This window comes from Lutra lutra, chromosome 10 (assembly GCF_902655055.1).
Source record: "Lutra lutra chromosome 10, mLutLut1.2, whole genome shotgun sequence".
Taxonomy (NCBI): domain Eukaryota; kingdom Metazoa; phylum Chordata; class Mammalia; order Carnivora; family Mustelidae; genus Lutra; species Lutra lutra.
In genome coordinates, this window is record NC_062287.1 from 75,167,209 (window position 1) to 75,194,039 (window position 26,831).

The 26,831-nt window shown below is 41.3% G+C and overlaps 1 protein-coding gene across 1 annotated transcript in view; it reads left to right on the forward strand.

Moving 5' to 3' along the window:
- Positions 1-26,831, forward strand: part of NELL1 (neural EGFL like 1) — an 845,189-nt gene that overhangs the window by 383,259 nt on the left and 435,099 nt on the right. Inside the window, 1 exon segment of the mRNA XM_047693683.1 lies at positions 24,804-24,929. Within this exon segment, the coding sequence (XP_047549639.1) occupies positions 24,804-24,929 (126 nt within the window).

Genomic DNA, 26,831 nt, shown 5'->3' on the forward strand with positions numbered 1-26,831 from the left:
TTGTTTTAATTTTGGGCATATGACTTATTTTAGAAAAATATGATTTTGATTTTGCAGCCCACTAAGAGCACTAGTGTTTTCATTTAGCTAAATGTTATCTTTATGTTTGGAGAAGGTGAATTTGAGAGACTTTTCAAGGCATTCTTAATGCAGCTCATAGACGGAATTTGAGCTTCAAACATACACGGCAATACACAGCAGTCTGGGCAAAATAATAATCTTGATGGAAGTAAGTTAATAGAGTACTTCTGTACACCTGCATCTATGTTGTACATTGTTTTTTTTCTCTCTCTCTCTCTCTCTTTTTTTTAAAAGATTTTATTTATTTATTTGACAGAGAGAGATCACAAGTGGGCAGAGAAGTAGGCAGAGAGAGAGGAGGAAGCAGGCTCCCCGCTGAGCAGAGAGCCTGATGCGGGGCTCCATCCCAGGACCCTGGGATCATGACCGGAGTCGAAGGCAGAGGCTTTAACCCACTGAGCCACCCAGGCGCCCCATTTTCTCTTTGATTATCACAATTACTCTGCGGGGTAGAATTAGGTTTTCACATAAGGAAACTGAGGATCAGATAAATTTATTTGCTTAAAGCAATACAGTGAGTAGGCAATACAGTAAAACAATACAGGGAGTAATACAATTCAGTGAGTAAGCCCAGACCAAAAGCTGCATTTGAGCTCAATGCCTATATATGTTCTGTCTACCAACCCATTGCCTCTTCTTGGGTCAGCTGTATCCATAAGCTGGACAAATTCAACAGATTCGTACTGATAACAACAAGTCATTTTTCCTTCACACTATCTTATGTTGCATGTACAGGTCAAGTAAATAGAGTTTTTTTTTTTTTTTTCCAGCTGCAAAGTGAGAGAGTATTAGTTTCTTACCACAGACATCTAATTTATTACAAGTTTATCTTCAAAATGGTTATAGAGGTCAGCATTCACACTTCTTGGGAGATTTGCAGCATTTTTTAGGTAGAGAGAGACGTCTTCCCATCAGAATTCTCATCAGCATTTAATTTTTCAAAGAGGTTCGAAGTCCTTCAAAATGCCACAGCTAAAGGTTGTCGGGGGCACGGGGAATTTGAGATCAATTACATGGGTAGTCTGCTCCGATTTATCATTTGAAGATAGCATCTGTGTGAATTTAGAGAGAGGCTAGTCAATATCACAACCCAGAGATAGGACACAGCTGGTCTAAGAGTTTGAGATAAAAAGAGAAGCGAAGCCCCTAAATGGGTGGGGGATGGGAAATAGATCAAAATGCCGAGTGACAGCTACTTTAGCATAATTGTTCAGAGTAAAGCTATGCTAAGGCAGGGATTACTCATTTTACATATCATACCCTTGTGTTCATCCTGGACCAAGAGCAAAATCTAATAGATTGCAAAAGTAAATAGGTGTATTGAGCATATGGAAATTGGTTTACTTAGATTAACATGTCTGTCTCGCTTTTCATTCCCATCTTCCAGGTGGCTAAAAGGGCATGTATTAAAAAAAAACAAAAATCAAAGTGGTAATCCCTTGAAATACACCTAAAAAATTAAATAATCACTTAGGATTAAAAAATAATTGTGGATACGTCTCTTCCCACCTTTGGACAATGCCATCCCTCTTTTAGTAGCTTCTTCTCCTGAACAGAAGGAGTGGGTTATAAAGCATGCATCAGACTCCTCGTTTATGATGCATATTAGTATTGCCAACTGTATAAATTCTGTAGGAAACAAAAGTAAGGCCAAGACAAAACAAATAAAGCTGTTTATTCATAACCTTGTGGCAAGGGAAGCCATCGGCCATTACTTTCAGTTTTACACAAAGGATTCAAAACTTTGACAAAGGGCTGTCAGTTTTACAAAGTAAAAAGAGGAAAGGCTGAGACAGTCTCTGATTGGCATGCTTACTATTAAGGTAGGGATTTTGGGGAGTGGGGGAGACTTTGTAATTGTTCAGGAGCATTGGCAGTCCTTGGTGGTCAGCAAGAGAGTGGTTTAGGAGTATTTCCAATGAGGAAGGAGTATCCAGTGTTAGGGACAGAAGGCTTTCTGTGGTGGTTCTTTGTTGGAACAAATATGAGCTGAAGAGGTGTTTTTTACAGACAGATGGTCATGATGGCTCTTATTTGGGGGAGGGGGGCGCTGTGGCAAGAACTTTCTCAAGGTTCATTTCTCTCCAGCTCTGGTGGAGGATGGAGGAATCAGGGCTTCTCCTGGAACGTGGTGTATTTGTGAGTTGACTGTCTTCATCTCCTATGGGAGTTCAACTTCTGTTCTGCCACTTCCTGGAGTTTGAGATGTACAGTGATAGAGAAAATAAAGAGTCCACAAAGAGGAGAAATGACCTAAGAGTGGATGTTAAATGGCCCAGAAACATTTGGTCTCGGCTGGGTTTATAAAGGTTAGTTCATCTTCACAGTATTGAACAGCATTGTTTGTCATGGGTGATGGTGTGGATGTAAGCCATAAAAATTATGGTTAACACTCCTTTCTCAGAGAGAGAACAGAAGATGGCCATGATGTGATTCATAAATAATGGTACAAGGCATTGGGGTTCTCCCTCTTTGCTTTCTCTCTCCAGGTCTAGCAGGTATTTGGGTTGATGGCATGCTGGTGTATTTCTGACAAACAGCAGTGAACCTTGAGGTCATCGTGTCTGAGAGTCAGGGTTGGCTCTGTCACTTTTCAGCCATGTGGTCTTGAGCTCATGGAAGGGCCTGATACTTAGAGAAGGGCAATTTAGGGATGAGATTGGTGCCATTTAATGTAGAGAACATCTTCTTAAACTTGGGCTTTCTTGGCCAGCTTACTTGGAAAAGAAAGAAATTCATTTTCATATGGACTTTAACAAATGTCTTCTTTCCTTTTTTTAAAATGTAGTTGACACACAACATGACATTAGTTTCAGGTACACAGTGTAGTGCTTTGACAACTCAACGTCCTTGAGTATGTCTGACGGAGGTTATTTTCTGTTGGATACAATTTGGATGTGAGGCAAAACCTCTAGCTTGTGGGGAGACAGATCACAGTTTCACTCAGATACAGGATATATTGGTTCTTGTGAGAAGAATGCTGTTATGATATGTTCTCTCCCAACCAGTTCTATTATTAGGTATAATCTTTTTATGAGAATCATATATTGAAAGAGCTGGAACTTCAAAATAAACACAGATTGCAACTCTGGCTCTGCCACTTGCGAGTCATATGGTCTTAGGAAATTTAATTAACTTTTCCAAACCCAACTTTCCTTTCCTATAAAGTGGAATCTTGTAGATTAAAGCTAATGAAGACACATTTCTTGGCACATTAATAAGTGTTCAGTAAATCGTAGCTGTATTTGTATGACATACAATGTGTCTTAGCCAACATCAGGCAATTTGTTTGTGACCAGATATCTTCTTACTAATAACTACTCCCTTCTCTGAAGGAATACCTCTTTTGAACCTGGGAAATAGATCATATCACTCAATAGATTTTACCCCGTTGTTTAAAAAGCTTAGATAAAGACATCAGCACATTTTCTGAGCATTATAAAATATACCTATGGAATTTCCAGCTAAGTTGAAAACTGACCTTCATATAACTTTGGTTTAAATAACCCAGTTATGGGAGAAAGGGGACTTAGTGAATAAATGAGGTTATTTCTAAAGCTGATAGCAAGTGCACAGGAGCATAGATAGGAATGGGTGCTAATCTGTGGAGGTTCATTTTCAATTTTAGAGGCAAATATTTAAAAAAATATTTGAGCCTCCAATGAAGGAACTAGGCAGATGGGGAAAATGTTCATTATAGGACCAGTTCTTATCTGACCATGCTTCTAATTCTGACCTTTATGTTAATATCTGAGATATTCATCCTAGGTTTTCTCCACTGCTGTCATCCTTCCAGGTATCCGTACATCCAATTATCCATCCTCAATGATATGTTTTACTTAGCCCATAGTGGATATTAGGTACTGTTTGTCATGAGTGTTAAAGACAAAGAAATATAAGATAGCCTTTGCTTTTGAAAAAATCAGGCCAGCAGAGGAGTAGACGAATGGTAAATACTGATGATATAAATTAACTTTACAGAAGTTGACTGTATGGATGTTGAGGCAATATCACAGTTCTATCAAAGTAGGTCCTGAATCAGGAGTAATATGTACAAGGTGAAACAGGGGACCCAGTAGAAAAATGGAGGATGGAAAGGTAAGGCTTTTTTGTGGAGTGAAATTCAGAATGGGCTCTGGATAGTAAGCCTGTTTTTGCTAAAAGGACAGGTGAGTAGAACACCCATTTCCTTGATGGATACTAAATACATCCATGTCTAAGGTACCACATGAGAAGTGGCATCCAATAATGCTAGGTGATAAGATTTGAATTTGTTTTTAAACATATGATTTTCTTTTCTTTCTTTCTTTTTTTTTTTAAATTTTATTTATTTGACAGAGAGTGCATGTATGAGAGTGAACATGAGCAGGGAGAAGGGCAGAGGGAGAAGCAGGCTTCCTGCTCAGTGCCCGGAATCATGACCTGAGCCAAAAGCAGATGTTTAACCACCTGAGCCACCCAGGTGCCCCTATGCGTAGGTTTTTCTGAATAGCTTTATCATCCTCTTGGTTGAAGTTTGTTACTAGGACTCAGTGGTTCAGGATTTGGCTCAGTACTGACTCGGTTACAAGTTAGATGGAATATCCATGGTGATGTAGGAGGAAAGGAGGTAGGGAGTGGGGACTGCTGGGCAGAGGGCTCAGCAGTGAAGAGGGAGCACTCTGATGCTCACTGCCTGGCTTTGGATCTTGGCTCTGGTAGGTATGAGCTGTCTAATCATTAGCATGTTACCAAACTCTTCTGTGCCTTAGTTTTACCCATCTATAAAATGGTATGAGTGATGTCACTGCCTAATGTTCTAGTGAGAATTAAATGAGATAATATGTAGAAAGAGCTTAGAACAGAGTCCTCCTGTGCTCCAGGAGCAGCAACAGCTGCACCTGCCTCCTGGGGTGAACGAGGAAAACCGAGGCGCTTCTGCATTCCAGGCACACCTCTCTCGACATTTCACATATGTGATCAATCCTCAAAAACCATCCAAAGTGGGAGTACTTTGACAAAATAGCCATTTCATAGAAAAGGAGCTAGGCAACAGATATGCCTAAGGTCATATACACGTGTGTATGTTACATATACATAATACATCCGAATCGTTTCATCTACTGCTAATACTTGTCATGCAGAGACCTCATAGCTGGAGAACATAGGGGTGGCCAGGGAGTGGGAGGCTCCAGAATGGCCAGGGAGAGGTCTAGGGTGAGCACACCTAGAGCTGAAGTTGCTGGGAACAGGCTCATTGCAGAAGTGTAGGCAGGGAGGCCGTTCTGCTGAGGATGCTCTGGTAGGATCAGGGTAGAGAAGAAGCAGGTTGGAGTATGAGACCTAAGTTGAGTTTCCCATGAGCTGCAGGAACAAAGACATGGCAGGTTGTGGTGTGCAAGGAAGTGTTTAGCTGGATGGCTCAGAGGTTGGGGAGCAGAGGGCCTTGGTTGTAGAGTTGGTGGATTTCCATAGCTTGCACACTGCTGCCAATGTGAAGCCATCGACTAGATTTATAAACTTACAGTCAGATCTCACGAGCTCACTCAGGCCCACTGCAACGCCCTCACTGAAAGCTGTCCACACTCCGGATGACAAACGGGAGTGGTTCTTCCTGCCACCTGCAGATTCCATCTTTTAACTCCTGAGAAGAGTCCTCTTGCTGGGGATGGGGGGTGGGTTGGGGGTTATTTAGTTTTCATGGTAAATTTGCCACTAGTTCTGCCTCTTCCTTAGCCAGAAACCTCCCTAGCATTTTCAGTTTGGTCCCTTGGCAAAGGCTGCACTTGTGGACTGAATAGCTTCATCAGGCCTTTGACATCACCTGGGATCTGCTCCTGCACCTGCGTGAGTCACACTCCCTTCAGTTTCTATCATCTTGACCCATTGCACAAACTGCCAGGCCTTCTTATCAATGGGCTTTTTTAAGTGCCTACTTTTAAGCCTATGTTTGGTGTCCTTTGACCTGATCTTTCTTTCTCCTTGTTATTTCTCCCATTGCACTGTGTTCCCTGGAAACTGGGCTGCCTTGTAAACAAACGCCCTTGGACTCCTTGCAGAATGCCCTTCATCTCTTAGCCTCCTTGCATTTCTCTGGGGATACAGCTCTGCTGTAGTTCTCTGAGTGCAGGTTGCATTTTCTTTCACACTCAGTGTACCTTGGAGCCCAAATACAGCATCGGCTTTTCCAAAGACAGCTTTACTGCATCGAGAGTAGTATCTTCTGTCCTAATACACGATCTTCTTTTGAAGTCCCGGCCATCTGCTCATAACACCTGCTCCCCATTCTAGTTGCTGTCAATGACAGATATCCTAGCCACTCCTCCTCACTCACTGAGGTCTTTGATGTCTAGTGGCTTGGACTTCACCTCCATGCGGAGCAATGCCATCATTCTGGGCAAAAGTCCAACCTTGGAGATTTTTATCTTTGGGACTATAATCGCCTTCACTTTCATACCTCTTCATTATGCTCCTAGTCTTGCTTTTCCTTAACTGCTCTACCCCTAAAATCATAAACTCCCCCTAGGTAGCATCTTTTAGGCTCAAGCTTGCACATGAACTGTTTCCACTTACCGACCCTCTACAATCCTACTTCTACCCCCATTCTGCTGGCACGGTTCTTAGTGTGATCCCCAGTACTGCCCTGTCAGATCCATACTCTACACATTGCCAAAAGGAGCTTGTAAAAACCCGTCAGTGATCCTATTATTGTCTAATGTAAAACTCTTTCATAATTCTGTTAATTTATTCATTCATTTACAGATCTAAGCCATGAGCTAAGCAGTCCAAAATTGCTTGCTCTAGACACCTGCCCACACCTCATTACTGTTTTATTTAAGAATGAAATAAAAATATTTTTAGATTTCCCCTTACCCCCAGATTGCTTCCCTTATATTTCCATGTAGCTTGTATTTTCATGTAGCACCTCTGTTCGCCTTGACCTCAGGAACGAATTGCACACTCCTTCGCAGGGCGAAGTTTGAGACCTGCCTTGATCTGTCCTGTGTTCACCGTCCTCATGCTTTCCTGAGTTCTCTGTGGTTCCCCTACTGCCTTTCCGTGCTATGAAGTCACACGCCTGGATGTGTCTTCTTCATGCCCTTGAATCTAGCCTTTGGTAATCCTTTCCTTTCCATGTCTGACCTTTTCCCTTATCGAGCTTGTGAACATTTCTTTGTGATGAGCGCTTGTATCATGTCCTTTGTTACATAGAATTGCTCCTCACTTCATGTGACCGTTCCATGTGTGTTTCCTCTAAAGTGCTCGCAGCGTTCTGTCTCCACTTACAAACTGTGGAAGCCCTGGCCAAGATGTCTTCATTTCTGTCACCACCTCACCAAGTGTAGTTGAGCCTAGGGAGCACTCTGTCCCCCAGGATCTCACCATGACCAGTCCACCTGCCCTGTCCTGCTCCATCCAAGGTAGTCAGGACACAGTCCTTGGGAAGACAAGTGGCACAGCATTTCCTAATGGAACTTCTTAGAGAGACCTGATGGTATCATTTGGTAAGAGAACCTTCATCTTGAATTAGGTGCTCCCAGGACATAAGTGTGTTAAGATTCTGAGGGAGGATACTGTCATTGATGGCGCTCTGGTCCTGTTTTCTTTCTCCAGCTTTCTTACCTGGTACATTTTTGTAGATAAGCACTTGATGTTCTCTATCCTCCAGTTCCATTTCCACCTCCCTTCTCTCTTTCTCTCTCTTTCTCTGTTCTATGGAGGGAGGTGTGTTTTAAAATTCTAAGATGTATTTGCAGCTCTCAGGAGTGTTTCTACATTAGACCTCAGTACCTATCTAAAAGGATGGATATCAGCACTTTTTTAAATCTAAGAAATGCTATTATTATCATTATTTTAATTATTATATCATGGCTATTTAAATTTACTTCTCCAAGATTGTTTATCTAGGTTAGGAAGACCAGTCCATCTTTATCAGCCTTTCATGTAGTCAAGAATCTTCTTTGGCCACTTCCAAAAGAGCTTTCCACTTAGCATACATTTTGAGTGTTTATGTGTAGGCATTTTCATTTTTCACAACTTAATGGACCAAGACCTTACAGAACTGCAACTGCCCCCTGTCCCAGTCCCCTACAAAGACCTTCCAAACATCCCACCATCATTGGTCTGAGGAATTGTCCCCGCTCTCAGGCCGGGGAAGGGAAAAGTGAGTTTGTCTCGGCAGGAGGTGGAAGTCTTATGGAGGCCAGGGGGGAGCTCAGAGGAAAATGACTTGCCCTTTGTGTCTTGGGAAGGATCTAGTCAAGGGGCCTTGGCCGCCTCAGTGCATGAGTCATTGACAGGCAGAGGAGAGTAACTTGAGGAGATGACTCATTATTACTGGGATCCCCAGGGCTGGCCACAGAGAAGAGCCAGGCCGGGTAGCTTGTTGAGAAAGGCTACCTTTTCATCAAAAGAGAAATTGCAGCTAAGGACATTTCTTGAGGTCTGAGATGCCGTGCACTGTTATATATATGCGTAATGAGACCATCTCACTGCATCTTCACATAAAACACTGTATTTCTGAGATGTGGAAACCCAAGGTCAGAAACATCAGGGCACTTGCCCAGAGTAACAGTAATTGGTAGCCAAGCTGGGATTTGAGCTAAGATTTCACACATTTTTTTTCTTTCTAGCTCCTTGAGTTTCAGCTACCCAGGGACATACGTGTTTCCTCTTTCCTGAGAAAGGAGAATTGCAGGCTTGGCATTGTCCCCCTTGTTTTTTTTTTAAGAACAACTGTAGAAGATAATCCACATACCATCAGTTCATAATTTAAAGTGTACAAGTCATTGATTTTTGATACATTGCATTGTTTGACAAATTGTGGTAAAATACATATAGCCTAAAATTTGCCATTTTAGCCATTCTTAAGCCTACCGTTTCGTGGCATTCATTACATTCACAGTGTTGTGCCACCATCACCACTATCTATTTCAGAGACATTTTCACCACCCCAAAGCATCCCTGTAACTGCCTAGCAATAAGGACCCCTCTCAACCCCCGGAAACCTCCACTGAAGGTCCAGCCACAATGGCAAACAGTTGGGTGGTTCCTCAAAAACCTGAGCATGGAATTACCAGCCGGCTCAATCCTTTTATTCCTGGATATACACCTAAAGGAACAGAAAACAGGGGCTTGACCAGAAACTTGTATGCCCTCTTCATTGCAGCGTTATTCACATAAGCTACCAGGTGGATTGTTTCCTTTTTCCACATCATCCTAACAACATGCCTCTTCTTTACCAGAGCAGCCCTGCTGAATTTTTATGGTATTGTAAAATACACTAACCATGAGGTGCATTACATCTCTGGAACTGATTTTTCCAATAACAGGACATTTGTAGTGTTTTTTTTTTTTTTAAGATTTTATTTATTTATTTGACAGAGATCACAAGTAGACAGAGAGGCAGGCAGAGAGAGAGGAAGCAGGCACCCTGCCAAGCAGAGACTGCAGGACTCGATCCCAGGACCCGGAGATCATGAGCTGAGCTGAAGGCAGAGGCTTAACCCACTGAGCCACCCAGGTGCCCCATTTGTAGTTGTTGACTACTCCCTCCACCAACCCACCTCCCTCCCCACTCTGGCAATTGCCAGTCTATTTTCTATATGAGTTTGGTGTGGTTTCTTGTTGTTGTTGAGTTTTTCTAGATTCCATGTATCTGTGAGATCATGCAGTGTTTGTCCTTTCTGGACTAATTTATTTCACTTAGTGTAATACCCATTAGGTCCACCCATGTTGTCAGAACTGGGAAGAGTTTACTATGAGTGAATAACAATTCAGTGATCATATACACCGTATTTTCTTTATCCATTTATCCATTTATGGATGCTTAGGCTTTTTCCATATCTCGGGTACTATAAATAATAGTGTAGTGAACACGAGGATACATGTATCTTCTTGAATTAGTGTTTTTGCTTTCTTCAGCTAGACACCCAAGAGTGGGCTTGCTAGGGGATATGGTAGTTCTAGTTTCAGTTTTTTGAGGAACCTCCATACTGTTTTCCATAGCGGTTCCATCCATTTACATTCCAGCCAACAGTGCACAAGTGTTTCCTGTTTGCCACATCCTCTCCAACATTGCTTTTCTTAGTTTGTATTTAAATTCCAGTTAAGGGCGCCTGGGTGGCTCAGTGGGTTAAGCCGCTGCCTTCGGCTCAGGTCATGATCTCAGGGTCCTGGGATCGAGGCCCGCGTCGGGCTCTCTGCTCAGCGGGGGGCCTGCTTCCTCCTCTCTCTCTGCCTGCCTCTCTGCCTACTTGTGATTTCTCTCTGTCAAATAAATAAATAAAATCTTAAAAAATAATAATAAATTCCAGTTAACATACAGTGTACTATTAGTTTCAGTAATTCAGTGATTTAACACTCCATACAACACCTGGGACTCATCATCACAAGTGTATCACTCATCACCTATTTCACTTACCCCCACCCCCTTCTCCTCTGGGACCCTCAGTTCTCTGTAGATAGGAGTCTGTTTCCTGGTTTTCCTCTCCATTTTTTTTTTTAAGATTTTATTTATTTATTTGACAGACAGAGATCACAAGTAGGCAGAGAGGCAGACAGATAGAGAGAGAGGGGGAAGCAGGCTCCCTGCAGAGCACAGAGCCCGATGTGGGGCTCGATCCCAGGACACTGGGACCATGACCTGAGCCGAAGGCAGAGGCTTTAACCCACTGAGCCACCCAGGTGCCCCACCTCTCCATTTTTTTTTCCCCTCCCCTCTGTTCATTTGTTTCTTAAATTCTTCATTTGAACGAGATCCTATAGTCTTTGTGTTTTCCTGAGTTATTTCACTTAGCATAATACTCTGTAGCTCCAACCATGTTGTTGAAAATGGCAAGATTTCTTTCTTTCTTCTCTTTCTTTCTTTTTTTTAAGATTTTATTTATTTATTTGACAGACAGAGATCACAAGTAGGCAGAGAGGCAGGTAGAGAGAGAGAGGGGGAAGCAGGCTCCCCACTGAGCAGAGAGCCCGATGTGGGGCTCAATCCCAGGATGCTGGGATCATGACCTGAGCCTAAGGCAGAGGCTTTAACTCACTGAGCTACCCAGGTGCCCCAAGATTTCTTTCTTTTTAATGGCTGAGTAACATTCTGGACATATATATCACATCTTCTTTATCCATTCATCAGCTGATAGATACGTGGGCTATTTCCATTATTTGACTATTATAAATAATGTTGCTATGAACCTTGGGGTGCATGCATTCCTTGGATAATATCCATTCACAAGTGCGCAAGGATACCTCCCTGTGGCTTTGATTTGCATTTCTTTGATGATTAATGATATTGAGCACCTTTCATTTACCTGTTGACCATTTGTAGGTCTTTGGGAAAATATTCAGATCCTCTGGCTAATTTTTAATACAATGTTTTGATGAGTTTTATTAATTTTAAATATTAACCCCATCTCAGATAAATGATTTACAAATATTTTCTCCCATTCCGTTGATTGCCTTCTCATTTTGTTGATGGTTTCCTTTGCTGTGCAGAAGCTTGTTAGTTTGATGTAGTGTTTAATTCTACTCTCTGTATTGGGCTTCTAAGCTAGATAATATTTCAGGTAGAGGCAGGTCAGTATAGAGCAGTGTTTCTTAAGCTTCTTTTCATTATTTGCCCCCAAGGTGTCTTTGAGACATTTTTTTCCTTATCACTCTCCCATGAAATTTAATACCACAGATACTCCATATATCTCTTCATGTATTTACATATACGCTAGAGAATCACAACTTGTATATCTAAGATTTTTTTACTCCCCCAAGGGCTGCTGGTTTTTTGTTTTTTTTTTGTTTTGTCCCTTACAGGTGATTACACTCAGTTGAGAGCAGTGGCATGGAGATGAAAGCACCACCTTGGGAGCCAGGTCTACCCAGACTTGAGTTTTAGTTCTGCCCCTTACTTGTTATGTGACCGTGGGCAAGTTGTTTAGTCTCTCCATACCTTAACTTATTCATCTGTACACATGAATGCTACAAAACTTCCATCAAAGGGTTAAGATGAACATTAAATGAATTAGTGTGTGTTAGGGAAGCCTGGTGCTTCATAAAGGCTATACAATGTGAGTTATCATTTTTCTTTAACGGGTTCTTCCATTAAAAAATAGTTGAAGACCAGTGAACTATATGGAAACCAGCCTGTCTTCCATTTCCTGCCTTTTGAATGCTGTTTTTCGCTCTGTTTTTGGGTTGTATTTTCAGAGGAAAATGGGTAACAAGTCATTATTCAGTGTTTATTTTTTTCCCCTCTTCCCATCCATTCATTTTTGTATTTTCTCAATAGACACATAGTATAGGATTCTGGACTTTTTCATTTTTAAGAATCAGCTGAAATACTTTATGGTTTTGATTTTCATATTGGAGTACATAGATTCAGTCAAACATGTAAGAATTGGGAATAATGTTGATTTCTGTTTAAGAGGATTATTTCATCTAAGGAATCTTTCCACGTGAGGAAACACACAAGAAGTAGCCTGCCTTCCTGAGTATGTTCAGCTGATAGTCATTTATCATACAGATAGATGCCAGAACACAGGTACTGGTTTTATTGAATGTAGGTTGTGTTTATTAACTATCGGCTCATTGGTCTTGAGGACCCTGTTTATTTATGCAATTCACAGTCTGATAATTAATCACTGGTTAATTTGGTGCTGCAGTGAGTCAGATGTAAACTTCTGGCACCAAATCATTTATTTTTAAAAGACTAAAGCCTGTGCATTTTATTTTCAGGGCATGGTAAGAGTGGTGAATAAATAATTTGCCCAGTTGTGACTACAGCAAATTGCTATTTAATTAACCAAGGAAGGTAGATACTCTGTTGAGAAGGGGGAAGCTCAGGAGGCCTGTAGAAAGGAAGAATAGAGTGGATGCCAAGGTCATCTTCCAGCTGGTTAGCCTCTTGTGCATCCATAAAACAGAGATATTAATACGTGCCTATCTATATGGTAATTGTGAAGATGGAATGAATACACGCAAAGTGCTTAAAACGATACTTGGCACAAAGTAGTGATCGATAAATTCTGCTTACTATAAAGGGTAGTTGAGACCAGAGATAAAGAAGCTATAGATGGCTTTGCTGGTGGCATTGCTCTCCCTCGTCTCGTTCACTCTCAGCTGACTTTCCTTTATCTTTGTAAAGCAGAAGAATAGCTGACCAACATCTCCTCATTTCTCCCATGCCCCAAGCCCCTGGTGACCACTGTTGTAGTTTCTGTTTTTGTCACTGTGACTTTTTTTTTTCTTTAGATTCCACATACAAGTGGTATCATACAGTGTTTGTCTTTCTCTATCTGATTTATTTCACTTAGCATGGTACCCTCAAGGTCCATCCATGTTGTCTCAAATGGTAGGATTTCCTTTTTTCTCACGGCTAAATTATATTCTTTGGTACATATATGTATATACAACATATTCTTTATCCATTCATCTTTTGATGGTCAAAGAGTACAAACTTCCAGTACCAGATGAATAAGTTTCTGGTATTAATGTAGTGTGGTGATTCTATTAATGATGCTTTGAAAGTTGCTAAGAGAATAGATCTTAAAACTTAAGACCACAAAAATGTGGTGGTTATGTGATGAAAATATAAGCTAAGGCTATGGTGGTAATCATTCTGCTGTATTTTAGTGTATCATATCTATATGTGATACACCTTAAAGTTGCACAGTGTTATGTGCCAATTATATCTTGACAAGCTTGAAGGAAATAAAACATTGTTGCCCTGTTCAGTTGGTGATTCGGTCATCAACATTTTAGGAAGACATCTTGCTTTCCCAAGACTCAGGTATCTTGTAGGTGAATTTTTCCCCAGTTCCCTTTGTTGGAATTAGACAGTTCCTTCTCTAGTAGGACTTGTGAGGTTCGTGTTCATGTGACTGTCTCTCTGCTAGATTAGTTTCTTTATTGGCTAGTTTTTTTTTTCACTTTGTTTAAAAGCCTGAAGACAAGGACTACATTCCACTGACCTTTGGATCTTTACTGCCAGTGGAATCCGGCAATCTCTTAACACCTCTTGAATTTTCTTTCTCAACTGTAGGGAAGACCAGAGACCATGATAGCTTGTACATTTCCAATATGTTCTTTGTTAGTCCAACTGACTCACACCTCATGAGAAAACCTTAGAATTCTTTGGAAGAACTCACTGACTTTGCTGGCACCATTGGCTGAAGTAGAATTCAGATGCAGATGGACTCAGGAAGGCTACAGCACAGCTTGCACGAATTAGCTTCCACTCATTGTGCTGCTTTCCTTGCAGATACTCCACATCAGGTTATGGACACTCCCAAAAGTCAGGACGCCAGGCTGGAAAAAAAAAAATCTTAGAGTGGTGTCTTAAAATGCTTTTTCAATGTCAGCTAAGAATTGATATGCTTTGATTTCCAATGGCACAGAGATATGCTATTTTATGATAGAATTTGATTCTGAAATTGAACCCAGTGGGGAAAATAAACATCCTGGCATGACTTTTTCAAATATCTGACATAGCTATATTTGGGAAATACATTTAAATGTCAGAAAACTAACAACCTAATTTCTACATTGTGGTGTATTTAACTCTAGGAAGATTTTTTTTTTTTTTTTTTTTTACTGTGCATGGGCTGACCAGAAGATTATTTAGAGTTTTAATCTGCAAATATTAGATTAGACATTGTTTGACATGTACCTTAGATGATGATGTAAAAATCCATTTCACCAGGCAAGAGAGAAATTTAAATTTAAAGAAATTTAAAAATTAAAATCATTTTATTAGCTTTGGAGCTGCCTAAGACTGGTTGGCTTCAACAACAGAAATGAATTGACTCACCATAGTGGAGGCTGGAAGTCTGAGATCAGGGTATCACCGTGGTTGGGATCTAGTGAAGGCTCTCCTGGCTTACAGATTATTGTGTTCTTCTTGTGTCCTCACATGGTAGAGCAAGCGAAAACTATCTAGAGCCTCTTCATATGAAAGCATAAATGTCATCTTGAAGCACCACTCTCATCGTGTCATCTAAATGTAATTACCTCCCCAGAAGCCCTATTTTCAAATACTATCATATTGGGGGTTAGGGTATCAAAGCATGAATTTGGATGGGGTACACAATTTAGTCCATAGAAGTTATCTAGGCACCTCTCTAGGTTGACTTACCATTTTTTCCCCTTCTCTCTCTCTCCTTCCCTTCCTTCGTGCCTCCTTGTTCTCCTCCCTTCTTCTTGTCTTCCTCTTTCCCTTCCTCCTTTTCCTCCTTTCTTCCTTGCTCCACGAAAGCTCCTTGTGATAACATGGTTTAAGGCACAGACATTCATGGTTTGAATCTGATAAATATATTTTGCTTGGTTTGAAATGTTTGGGAAAAGAAAGAATGCAGATTTGAAAAAAAATAATGCTTGGTAACAAATAACAGGGGGGACATGGGGAGATGGAGAGAAGGGAGTTGAGGGAAATTGGAGGGGGAGATGAACCATGAGAGACTATGGACTCTGAAAAACAATTTGAGGGTCTTGAAGGGGTGGGGGGGTGGGAAGTTGGGGGAGCCTGGTGGTGGGTATTATGGAGGGCACGTATTGCATAGAGCACTGGGTGTGGTGCATAAACAATGAATTCTGGTACACTGAAAAGAAATTAAATTAAAAAAAAAAAAGAAAAACAATAATGCTTGGATATGCAACTTCTCTAAAAATATCAGAGATCTAGCCCAATCACTGAGAGGCAGTACTAGAGGGTTCAGAGGTTAGACTCTGGAGCCATTCTACCAGAATTCGTATCTTGGCAGTCCAGGTACATCTCCTAGCTGTGTGACCTTAGACAATTTACTAAACATTTCTAAACTGTGCTTAGCACATAGTAAGTGCCATGCAATGATGTCTTACTACTCCTTCATGGCATTATCTGACTGGAGCTCTGGTTATTCACAGTCAAAAGTCTTGTGATTATCTTTCCACCACTGAGATGCAGCGTCACTTTCCATGAGTCACTGGCCTTGCACTATGCTTTCTCCCTGAAAGATAGGACCTTTTTGTTTGTTTATTCTTGGAAGTAGGAAAATGAAAGTTTGATGTACGTTTTAAGAAAAATAAGAGACAATGGCTTTCTTTGTGGCAGGGACATATTTTGTATATAGATCTTCTACCTTCTTTAGGCACTTGATTTATATTTCTAGATTCTATAGGCATTTGATTTTTTCAGGAAGAAAACCATAATTATAGAGAAGCATGGAACAAGCACTAGTTTTGGAACTAGAAGACCTTGATTTTGCTATCAGCTCAATGGTCTACCTTTGGATTCTCTTTCTGTTTTCTCTGGGCTTCTGTTCTCTCATCTGAAATAGAGCATAATAATCCATATCTTGTCTACCAGACTGGATTTTTATAAGTTCAAGTCAGAGACCATATAGACTTGAAAAAATACCCAGTCTGACACAGAGGGAGAGCATTGATAATTCTAACAACTGATTGGCCAGAGCCACCATGTTTTTATAACTCGATTTCTGCAAAGGCAGGAAATTAAAGTCTGGTAGAATTGCCCTGCAGGTTAAATGACTAGTCTTTGGAGAACTTGTCCAAATCAGTGCTTTTGTATGGATATATGTTTGCTAGTTCTAGCCGCTCTTGGTTTTCAGGGGAGATGCAACTTATTTGACCATAGGTATCAAGGAACAGTGAGAACACATGGATGATCTGAATAGTATTCTTTAGGACTTGTGTCTTGAGAAAGTTTCTGGAACATCTGTACGTTCCTCAAAATAAGAGAAGAGAGGGGGTGGCTCAAGAGAAAGTGCTTCAGTAGGTTTTTATGATCTGTGGACAGAAAGCTTGAATATGTCAAGAACTTTAGAATGGTGGGGCGCCTGGGTGGCTCAGTGGGTTAAGCCGCTGCCTTCGGCTCAGGTTATGATCCCAGGTCCTGGGTTCGAGCCCCGCATCGGGCTTTCTGCTCAGCGGGGAGCCTGCTTCCTCCTCTCTCTCTGCCTGCCTCTCTGCTTACTTGTGATTTCTCTCTGTGAAATAAATAAATAAAATCTTTAAAAAAAAAAAAAAAGAACTTTAGAATGGGGGGGGAGTGGATGGTCTTTTGATACTCTCTGGTCCAACTCCCTGATATCATAGATGGGAAAATCAAGGTCTAGGGAAGAAAACGTGACCTGCCAGTGCTTATAGTTAGCGAATATAAAAAGCAGAAGTATAACTTAACTCTTGACTGTCAACCTAGTACTCTTGGTCCAGCAGTCAGAGTAGAACAAGTATGCTTCTTGGAATCCCAGGAACCTAGGTTAAAATTCTAGGTACTCTATATGTAGTTTCTGATGCTAGTCAGAAATGGATGGAAATAATGAGAAATGGAAATAATGGAAATGGAGTGAAAATAGTGAGGATGGAAATAATGGAAATATTTGATGGCATGGAAATGGAAATTATGGAAATAATGAGATGGGATATCCACAGTGCTTGCAACAGAGTACAGTCTCAGTAAATTTTGGTTTGCTTTCCCCATTCTGTTTCCTTTTTAAATGTGCATGAGAAGTAAGCATAACCACCTCCTACCAACCCCTCAGCTCCAACCTTCTCACCTTTTCCATGTTGCCTTTTTCTAGGAAATTCTTAGCAACAAGTCTGAGTAGATCATACCATTTTATCAAGGGAATTCTTTGCATTTGCTTCTATCTTAGCTACCCAGACCCTGCACTCTAATTTAATGATGATAATGCCAAATTTGGGTCTGTGTTTGCTCTGAACTCTTATGCAGATGGAATCTGGTGATATATGAAGAATCATTATGCCACATCAAGTTTCATTTTAAAGTCCATAAGTATACCTTTTGAAAATGAAAACAAACTACTTCAACATCCCGGGGTGGAACATAAATCATGTACTTTTATTACCTCAAAAGACCACCAGAAGATGAGCTCCAATATTTCAAAGGTGACAAGCAATCTATATGAATGAATCGTAATTCGAGCCCCATTATACTCAGGCTGATATATATTGCAGTGGGGTTTATAAATGTTTCTCGAAAAATATTAAAAAGCAAAAAAAGAAACAACCAGAACTTTTGTCTCTAGTTTCTAATCCTAAAGGAGACAATCAGTCTTTTGCAACCAGCATTGAGACTGTATCAAGCTCTGGGTTCAGGGTAGGAACAGAATCCCACTACCTGTTTTGGGGCTCTGGGTCACTGGAGCCCAAAGTGTGAAAATGTTAAGATTGATTTAAAAGAGCTAAAGAACCAGTGATGCATGGATTAGCATCGCTCTTCCAACAGAGTGTAGTACCAGAACAAATGTTAGGAACAGCATTGCACACAGACATAGAATTTGAAGATCTACTCGTTTCCACAGGCTTCCTGGCAGCATCAGACATATGTAACGGAGTTACAGGATTGAATCATTTTCGAAGGCTAGAAATGGTACTGTGAGGACAGTGCCAACTTTGAAGTCAGACCATGTGGATTTAAACACAGGCTCTTAGGCTTATGACTTTGTGCCTTGGGCAAGTGACCTAATAATCTCCCAGCCGCGTTCCCTCATCAGGACATGGGGCTACCTATTTCTTTCAAGAAGAATAAATGGAGTGATGAGATGCTACCTGGGGGCTACCTAGCACAGTGTCTAATACGTAGAAATGACATCTATGAGAAATACTCATGGAAATAGTACTAACCAGGTGCCAGGCGGCTGGTTCCTAGTTTTACCCTCTGAGGTTATACACATGGAACCTCTTACTCTTCTTGGTATTACCCTGTATCTAATGGTGCATTAAAAAAAAAAAAAACCCACAATAAAAACAAAAAACAAAGCAAGACAACCCATTCATCCTTCCAGTAATTAGGTTAACTGTTGTTCTTATAAAAACTTTTTAGACTGATTGAGACCTTTAACTTGAACTGGGACTAGAGTGTGTCTAGTCTCCACCTTGAGGTTCAGCCTTAGGCTTAGCCTCTTTTTGTCTCTTGGATTTGGACTGAATGTCACACCAGGAGAGAGACCCTTGCTTGGGAAAGAAATCAACTTCAGACAGAACACCCGCACCACCTGGGCAAAAGTTGGATGACTTTCAGATTAAAATCTCTGGTGCTTTGGGCATTATGCTTTTCTTCCTGTGAGCCTCAGTGCGTTCTTTAATTAGGGAGTTCTCTCTGGGGTTTGTTTGCTTGTTGTTGTAATTATTCATTACCTGTCAGAATCCTTGTGAACAATAAGCAGCATTTGTCTTAGGCTCATTTAAAAAATCTCACCTCACTAGTTATCAAGATTGTTTTCTCAGGATATTTCAACTCTGAAGATGTTCGTTAATTCTGTTTTGATGCATTCTATAATCAGATTTCCTTCTGAAGCACTCTTGAGTCCTATCGAAACTGTCTGCAGGGTTGTGCCTTTCCCCGAGGATGAAGAGGCAATCTTTGTTTCGGCAGATGTGGATGCTAGTCCATCCACTAGCAACGGACTAGCCAGATTGCTGGTCCATCCCCAGCCCCATCCAAAAAACAGGGAAATTCTCAGTTCCTTCCTTCCTACTGTATTCTTTCCTCAAGGGACCCAGCTAGAGGACTCTAAACACTTGACAATTTTTTTCCGTCCCCTCTGCATTAGTTTTATAACTAGGTAGTTTTTGTATCTCGTGTTTGCGTGATGGGGAATAAGCAATAAAGATAAGGTTGTAACAGTATAATTTTCTGGCACATTTATCAATTTTTCTGCTTTATTTTGGTGCCGTTTCTGGACCGGTACCAGGAAATTATGAGATCCGCAAGAGCTGAAATGATCAGTGGTGTGAAGTGAAAATGAAACCAGCGCAGAGATACCTCCCTGGTCCAGCGGGGATGTATGGCATGGCATCCAGTGTGACTCGTGGAGAGAAAAGGTTGGATAAATTCTCCCTGGAATCTTCTAACCATCCCCCGTCCTGTTTTTGAAAATATTTTTTTATTCAGAGTCTGAGAATCCTCTGAAACAAAGGGATGGTTCAGCTGTTTGAGTCAAAATAAGTTTGTTAAAACCAACTAACTCCTTCAAATCTTGATGAGGCAGATGCCTCTCATTCACTTATCCAGTGGCCTGAGGGAAACAAGCCAGGAGTTTCTCTCTGGGAGGAGCCGACAAAGGTCTATGACAGGGGAACGTTCATTGGAGTCAGCAGCCGTTTGGTAGCTGTGGCCCATGGGCTGAAGATTGAACTGCCTCTCTGTCAAGTCCTGACTAGTTTCTCATCTTAAAGAATGTCTGGACCTCCCTACAGAATGAGACAGAATTCAGTGTGGCTGTACCTCGGAGAGTCAAATACCAAGGTCTTTTAGCCTTCAGCTTGGCCAGCTCCAATCCATTCTCTTCACTACAGCTGAGTGATATTTTAAAAACAGAAACTGGTTTGTGCCCCTACTTGACTAAGGTCTAGACTCCTTCCCTGTGGCCCATGAGGCTCAGCAGGATCCAGCCTGAGCTTACCTTGCCAGTTTCACTTTAAATAGACAAAGGTCCTTTCCCTAATTCTTCTCCAACATTCTTCTATGTCTGGTATGTTATTCCTCTCAACTTCACCTTTTAGGTCTTCGATGAAACATCACATCCACAGAGACTGCCTCTCTGGCTCTCTCGGACCACATCCAATCCCCCTGTTAAAAGGTCTTCCATTCTTTGTAGAACTTAAAAGTTTTGCTCAATGTCTTGCCAGGCTGTGAGGTTTGTGGTGGCATTTTGGTCATCCTCTGCTTCAGGGCCTAGCAGAAGGATAATTAGTGTTCACGACTCACTGATTCTCTCCCTTCCTAACTCTGCAGAGACAACAAGTTTAGCCTCTATAGTTTCCCTTGCTTTTCCCCACCTCTGGTCTCTACTTGGTGAATTTCTGTTCATCTTTTAAGATCAAGCTTAATGGTCTCTTTGAGATGCTTTTCCTAGTCACCAGTCAGGGTGGGCCTGATGGCTTAAATGAACAGAAGCCTCTTTCAAGCTCATGCAGCATCGTCATCAGGCTCTGCACTCAGGGACCCAGGCTGAGACGGTACCCACCTGTGTACTTCCATGATTTCCAAAGCAGGAATAAGAAAATGTGGTAAGTCAAGTGCGGGCTCTTAATCTTTCCATCTAGGGGTGGTATGCTTTGCTCAGGCATCATGTCTAGTCATATAGCTATGCTTAATTTCAAAGAGGATGGGGAAGTACATTTGTATGGTGTGCCCTGGAGGAGGAAAACTGGTAATGCTTGAGGAACAACACCAATGCCAGCCAACTCCCTCCAATGCCTGGCTTCTTCTGGTATTCCCAGCCTCTCACTTTTACAGGGATCTGTTCTTCTACTCCCCTCATTGTTGCATGAAAGACTTTGGAATCAACAAGAACTGAATCACCTCCAAAATATTAATGTCAAGCACACCACTTTACAACCCTGTCTCCTAGCTTTCCAGCTCCTGCATTCTAGTACCCTCACGGTAACCACACCTTGCCTCCCTTAGGATTCCTGCTACAGTTTGGGTTCCCTAAGACGCAAACTCTGATCTGGATGCTGGGATGCAGGGAGATTATCCGCTTAGGGAGTGCTCCTGGCATGAAGGCCTCTGGGGAAGGCAAGAATGTAGGATTGGACAGAGGGAGAAGTTAGTTCAATCTCACTGAGTGCTCTGAAATCCAGATGGTCCTTTAAAATTATCTTGAGCTGGGGTCATTGAGAATCAGTCTTTGTTGTAGGTCACTCCCAGGATGAAAGTGTGACTGTGACTATATAATCTCTCATTAGCCAAGGACATTCTCCATAAAAGGATAACAACTGATGGCATTAGCAGACAGTTGTCCCATTAGCTGGGGGATTAAATTCTCTAGTTCTGAAGTGATATCTGAGAAGTGCAGTGCAGTGCCCACCTCTAGTACCCAGTCCTGCTTTCAACTGTCTGCCTCCCTCTTCATGTCCTCACATCTGTCCTTGATAGCCGAGATTCCTAGATACCTCATTATCACTAACTCTTTCTTTATTCTCAGTTCCCCTGTATCTCTTTTGACTTATAGCTGGATAAAAACTCATCTCTGGTTACACCAAACTTTCCAGAATACTTGAGTAAAGTTGGAGAAAAACACATGGCCATGTTGACTGCTCTCACTAACTCATTCACGATCACAAATCACAGCAGCTCCTTAGCCCCTAAACTATATGCTCAAAGAAATGTTGTCTCCTTTTATCAAAATGACTATTTAATACCTTATCCCCATTCCTTAAATATCTGATACCTCCTCCCTTTCTTAATTATCAGGTGTTACCCTCTCTTTTCATTTTCACTGAGAAAATTAAAACAAACAAAGGAGGGCTACTTCCTCTTCCCTCCACCAAATCTGCCAGCCAGCTCCACGTCTTCCCTGATCTCGGCTTGGTTCTTGTTGTCAAGATGACTCGTTCCACCTGGGCACTGCTTCCCCCAAGACTTTGCTCCTGCAATGCTCTCTGACTTCTACATCATCAGTTTGCCTCACTTGTATCGAATCCTTCCCAAGAGCATTACAAACGTGCTATGATCTCTCCCATCTTAATGCAAGACTGTCTTGACACCGAGTCTCCCCAGAACTACTACCCCATTTTTCTTTATGGGGAAAAAAATCTCAGAAGGTTTGCCTTGTTTTTATTTCTCTGTTCCCTCCTCTTTGTTCCCATCTTTAATTGACTCGACTCAGGCTTTTCTCCACCACCTTTCCAAATCTACACTTCCTAGGTCAAGGTCAGCAGTGAACTACTTCATGCCAAATCTAGTGGTTAGTGATGTCTTGGTCTTATTCAACTTCTTAGTAGGTGACCAAAGTGATCATCACTCCTTTCTGGAAACCTTTTCCTCTTGACTTTTGTGATATCCACTGTTCTGTGAAGCAAAATGCTTCAATGATGCCAGGAATCGACTTGTTAAAGAATTCTAATGCCCTGGGTGCCAGAAAGATCTGAACTACATCTCATGCTTATGTGCAGTTACTGTTCTATCTTAAATTCGTTGGAGAGTTCCCTTCATAGCCTAGCTTGATGGAATCTCATTATATAGTTTTTATAGTCCCATTGTCCATTTATTATAATTGTGCATTGTCCTAGATCATTTTTGGAAGCACATGATCTTGTGTAAGTAGAACACTTTGTTTATTGCCTGAAGCACTTCAGTACTTTCTCGTGTTTTGTCCTCACATTTAAGGAAGTCTTGCTAACTGCCGAGTGTCCTTCTAGGACCTCAGTTATTCCACACTAACTTTTATTTATGGACTGACAGATATTTAGTGCTGAAAAGAATCTGATACTATTTTAGTGTGTTTCATAAGGAAATAAGTCAATCTTCTTTCACTTTTAAAATCGATAAGTAAGATTTCTAGCGCCCCATTATAGCTGTTTTTATCCTTGTTGCTGCACGTGAACTGCATTAGGACTTGGGTGGTTACCTTCCTAATAACACTACGCTTGACTGTCTTTTTCAAGGTGCTTCCATGAAGTAAAGCATGGTAAAACAGAGACTGATTTCCAAGTTCAAATCCTAACAGGGCGACTTTGTGCCAGATATTTAACTTCTCTAAGCCTCAATATTCTAGACTTAGAATGTCGGTAGTGCTGTACTCGGATCATGGAATTGAATGCGGCTTATATTAGATAATGAATTGAAAGATGTGAAGCAGTAGGTTCAGAACTGACCTGTATGACAAACTGACGAGACCCTTGGGACTCAGCATGGTTAAATGCAAGTCACAGGCTAGTAACTGGAAGAACCAGAGCTAGAACTCTCATTGTGTTAGGTCCTCATGCTGTGCGCCACCATCCCTTCCTCTGCATCTCCATAAGCGCTCTGAGTAAAATGAACACACCAGGCAGTTTTGAAAACAACTTCCGGGAAAGACTCAAGTCTCTGCTTAAGGCTATGGGTTATTTCAGTTCTTACCGTGAATGCCCATGAGGAAGCGGGTGATGCTCTGACTGCCATTTCAGAGAGAAAGAAATCTTTTTGTTGAATCAGCCCATTATTCTGTCACACCGGAAGGATCTCTAGGTCAAGGGACAAAAGATGTCAGTTTGCATTAGACAACAGCTGTTGTCTATATTCACAGTACAACATGGGAGAAACTGGCTGCGCCATCATTTTTTAACAGATGGATTAAAGCGTGTCTTAGTAGGACACACGAGCAGAGAGGGCTGGATCCTCTTGATCTCTCTGATACAAGCTACACCATGTACAGTGGACATCTAATAAATATTAATTGGTATCAACTCACTGGACACAGAACTCCTTGTTTTTGGATGTTTAACTCCAGCATCCTCCTTGGAGAGGGACTAATAACAGCAGATTCAATCTTCATACTTCTTGGTTTCTTTCTTTCTTTCCTTCTTTTTTTAAAGATTTTATTTATTTATTTGACAGAGAGAGATCACAAGTAGGCAGAGAGGCAGGCAGAGACAGAGAGAGGAGGAAGCAGGCTCCCCGCCGAGCGGAGAGCCGGATGCGGCACTCAGTCCCAGGACCCCGAGATCATGACCCAAGCCGAAGGCAGAGGCCCAACCCACTGAGCCACCCATGCGCCCCACATCTTGGTTTCTTAACTGTTACATCTCACCTTGCCTCTTTCTCGAAATACTTTCAGCTCAAGATGGGATCTAAAGCACCTGAATGCAGCTGAATTTGCATTTGAGTTTTTGTGTTTACTGCATCTTGCTTTTTCTCTTAGCTTTGATGGACATTTGCCCATTTCAATTTCCTTGTCAGATGATTATAGTGAGTAGGGTTCATTCCTTCACCTAACTGTGATGTTGCTTCTTTTGTTCTCTTTCAGATATTGATGAGTGTGCAGCTAAGATGCATTACTGTCATGCCAACACTGTGTGCGTGAACTTGGCTGGGTTATATCGCTGTGACTGTGTCCCAGGCTACATCCGAGTCGATGACTTCTCTTGCACAGGTGAGCACGAAGAAGCAACTTCGATTTTCTGATTTACCCCTTCTCTGCACCCTAGGTGTGTTGTTAAATTTAGCTCCAGGTGTCCTCCGTTCTACTGTAAACCAGCCAGCTAGTTTTTCTCTTGCATTATTTTACTGTTCCCTTTGGAGAAAAAGGTGCGAAATGGAGTTTTATCTGTGTAATTTATTTCTACTCCCAGCAGACCTAGAGACATCAGTTTTAAGGATAGAAAATTACCAAATTATTTTCCTTCTGTCATGCTGGAACGTTTTTGTATATAAGAAAATGTACTTTGTCCCCATCGAGAAAGGCAAGGATTAAATTTAGAGGGGAATGGAGTACCTAGTGGTCGGGGATTGGGAATTTTCGGAGCCAGTCAAAACTTTGGATTGACATGTGCTGACAGTCAGTTTCCCTGATATGTCAGGGCTCGCAGTGCTCAGCCGGAAGAAACTCTAGGGATGTGGGCGGTGCCTTCGTGTGAGCAGTGCTGGCTTTATGGGCATTTGGTGTGGGGGGTTCCAATATACTTCCAGTTTTGTATATGGAGATGTGAACAGTAATTTGGCCACAAATGGTAGAAAGTTCTGATTCTTTTTGTTTTTGGTCAAATGTCTTTAAATGACCAATCTGTAATCTATAAGAAAAGTGCCCCTCGAGCACAAAATTTCAGTCATTTTTGTACCTTTCCCTCATTCACTCAGAATGGACTGCTACTCTTAGTGTATTTTATTCCCAAGACCTTTTCAGAAGCGCAGAAAGTGGCAGAAGTTAGGGAAGCATGTTTGTACATCTAAAAAGCCTTTTCCATTGATTGTTGTATATATAAGTTACTATTTTTCGGCTAAGGAGCTGGTAATGTGAGAGTAATATAGGTTTCTGATGGCCGCAGATGGCCAATCTCATTTATCGTTTATGTGGTATAACTAAAATTCCTAGAGAGAAAAGAGATTGCGTAAACACAGCATGCTGAGAGCTAAACATTTTAAGGGGGGGCACGAAAACCCTTTTGGACCCGTAAACAAACAGTCTAAAAATCTGATGTTCTGCATGATTGTTTCTTTGTTCTTACGATTTACCTTTACTCTGTGATCAGAAGGAACCAGTGAATATCCTTCTACAACAATAGCACATATCATGGAACTCCCTAAACCTTGATTAAGGCTCTGCTGTGTAGAAAGGCCTTGTTGAAGTCACAGCAGAATACTGCCTCTGCTTTACTTTTTCCCGAAGGGCGAAAAGACTGGCGCTCAGTGCTCATTGGAAGCCTCTTAAGGATGGGTGCCCTGCCTAGTGGTTTATATATGGAACGAGATAAAAAATGTGTTATTTATAGAATTACTTTGAGAAAGCAAACTATGTTATTTGGATTAAAAGACATGGGTGTGCATGTCAGTGGGTACCCAAGCATCCCCCCTCAAAAAAAAAAGGGAGAGGCTCAGGAGGACTTTCTCTGACTTACATAATTAGATGGCTACTCACGATCCTCTCACTTGATTTCAATTTTCTGAATATCACTTATCACCATGTAGAGTTTTTATTTTTTATATGTGATTTTCAAAAATTTGTCTCTATTAGAATATAAGATCTGAGAGCGGGGACCTTTTCTCTTCTGTTCACTACCTATTTTGGTTACTTAAAAACATAACGTAGCTGGAGGAGTTGGGGGTGTAGAGAACCTGGCAGAGCGCAGTACTCAAAAAATATTTATTGAATGAAGGAATGAACAAAACTATTTAGCCTTGGGCTATTTTTTTTAAAAATTCATTTATGAATGAAAGCTCGTATCTGCTGTATCTGCCGTAGCTGTGATATGTAACTCTTAGGTTATTGTGAACATCAGATTGTATATGTGAAAACATTTATCATGGTATTTGGATCAGTCAGGATGTTCTGCAGTAA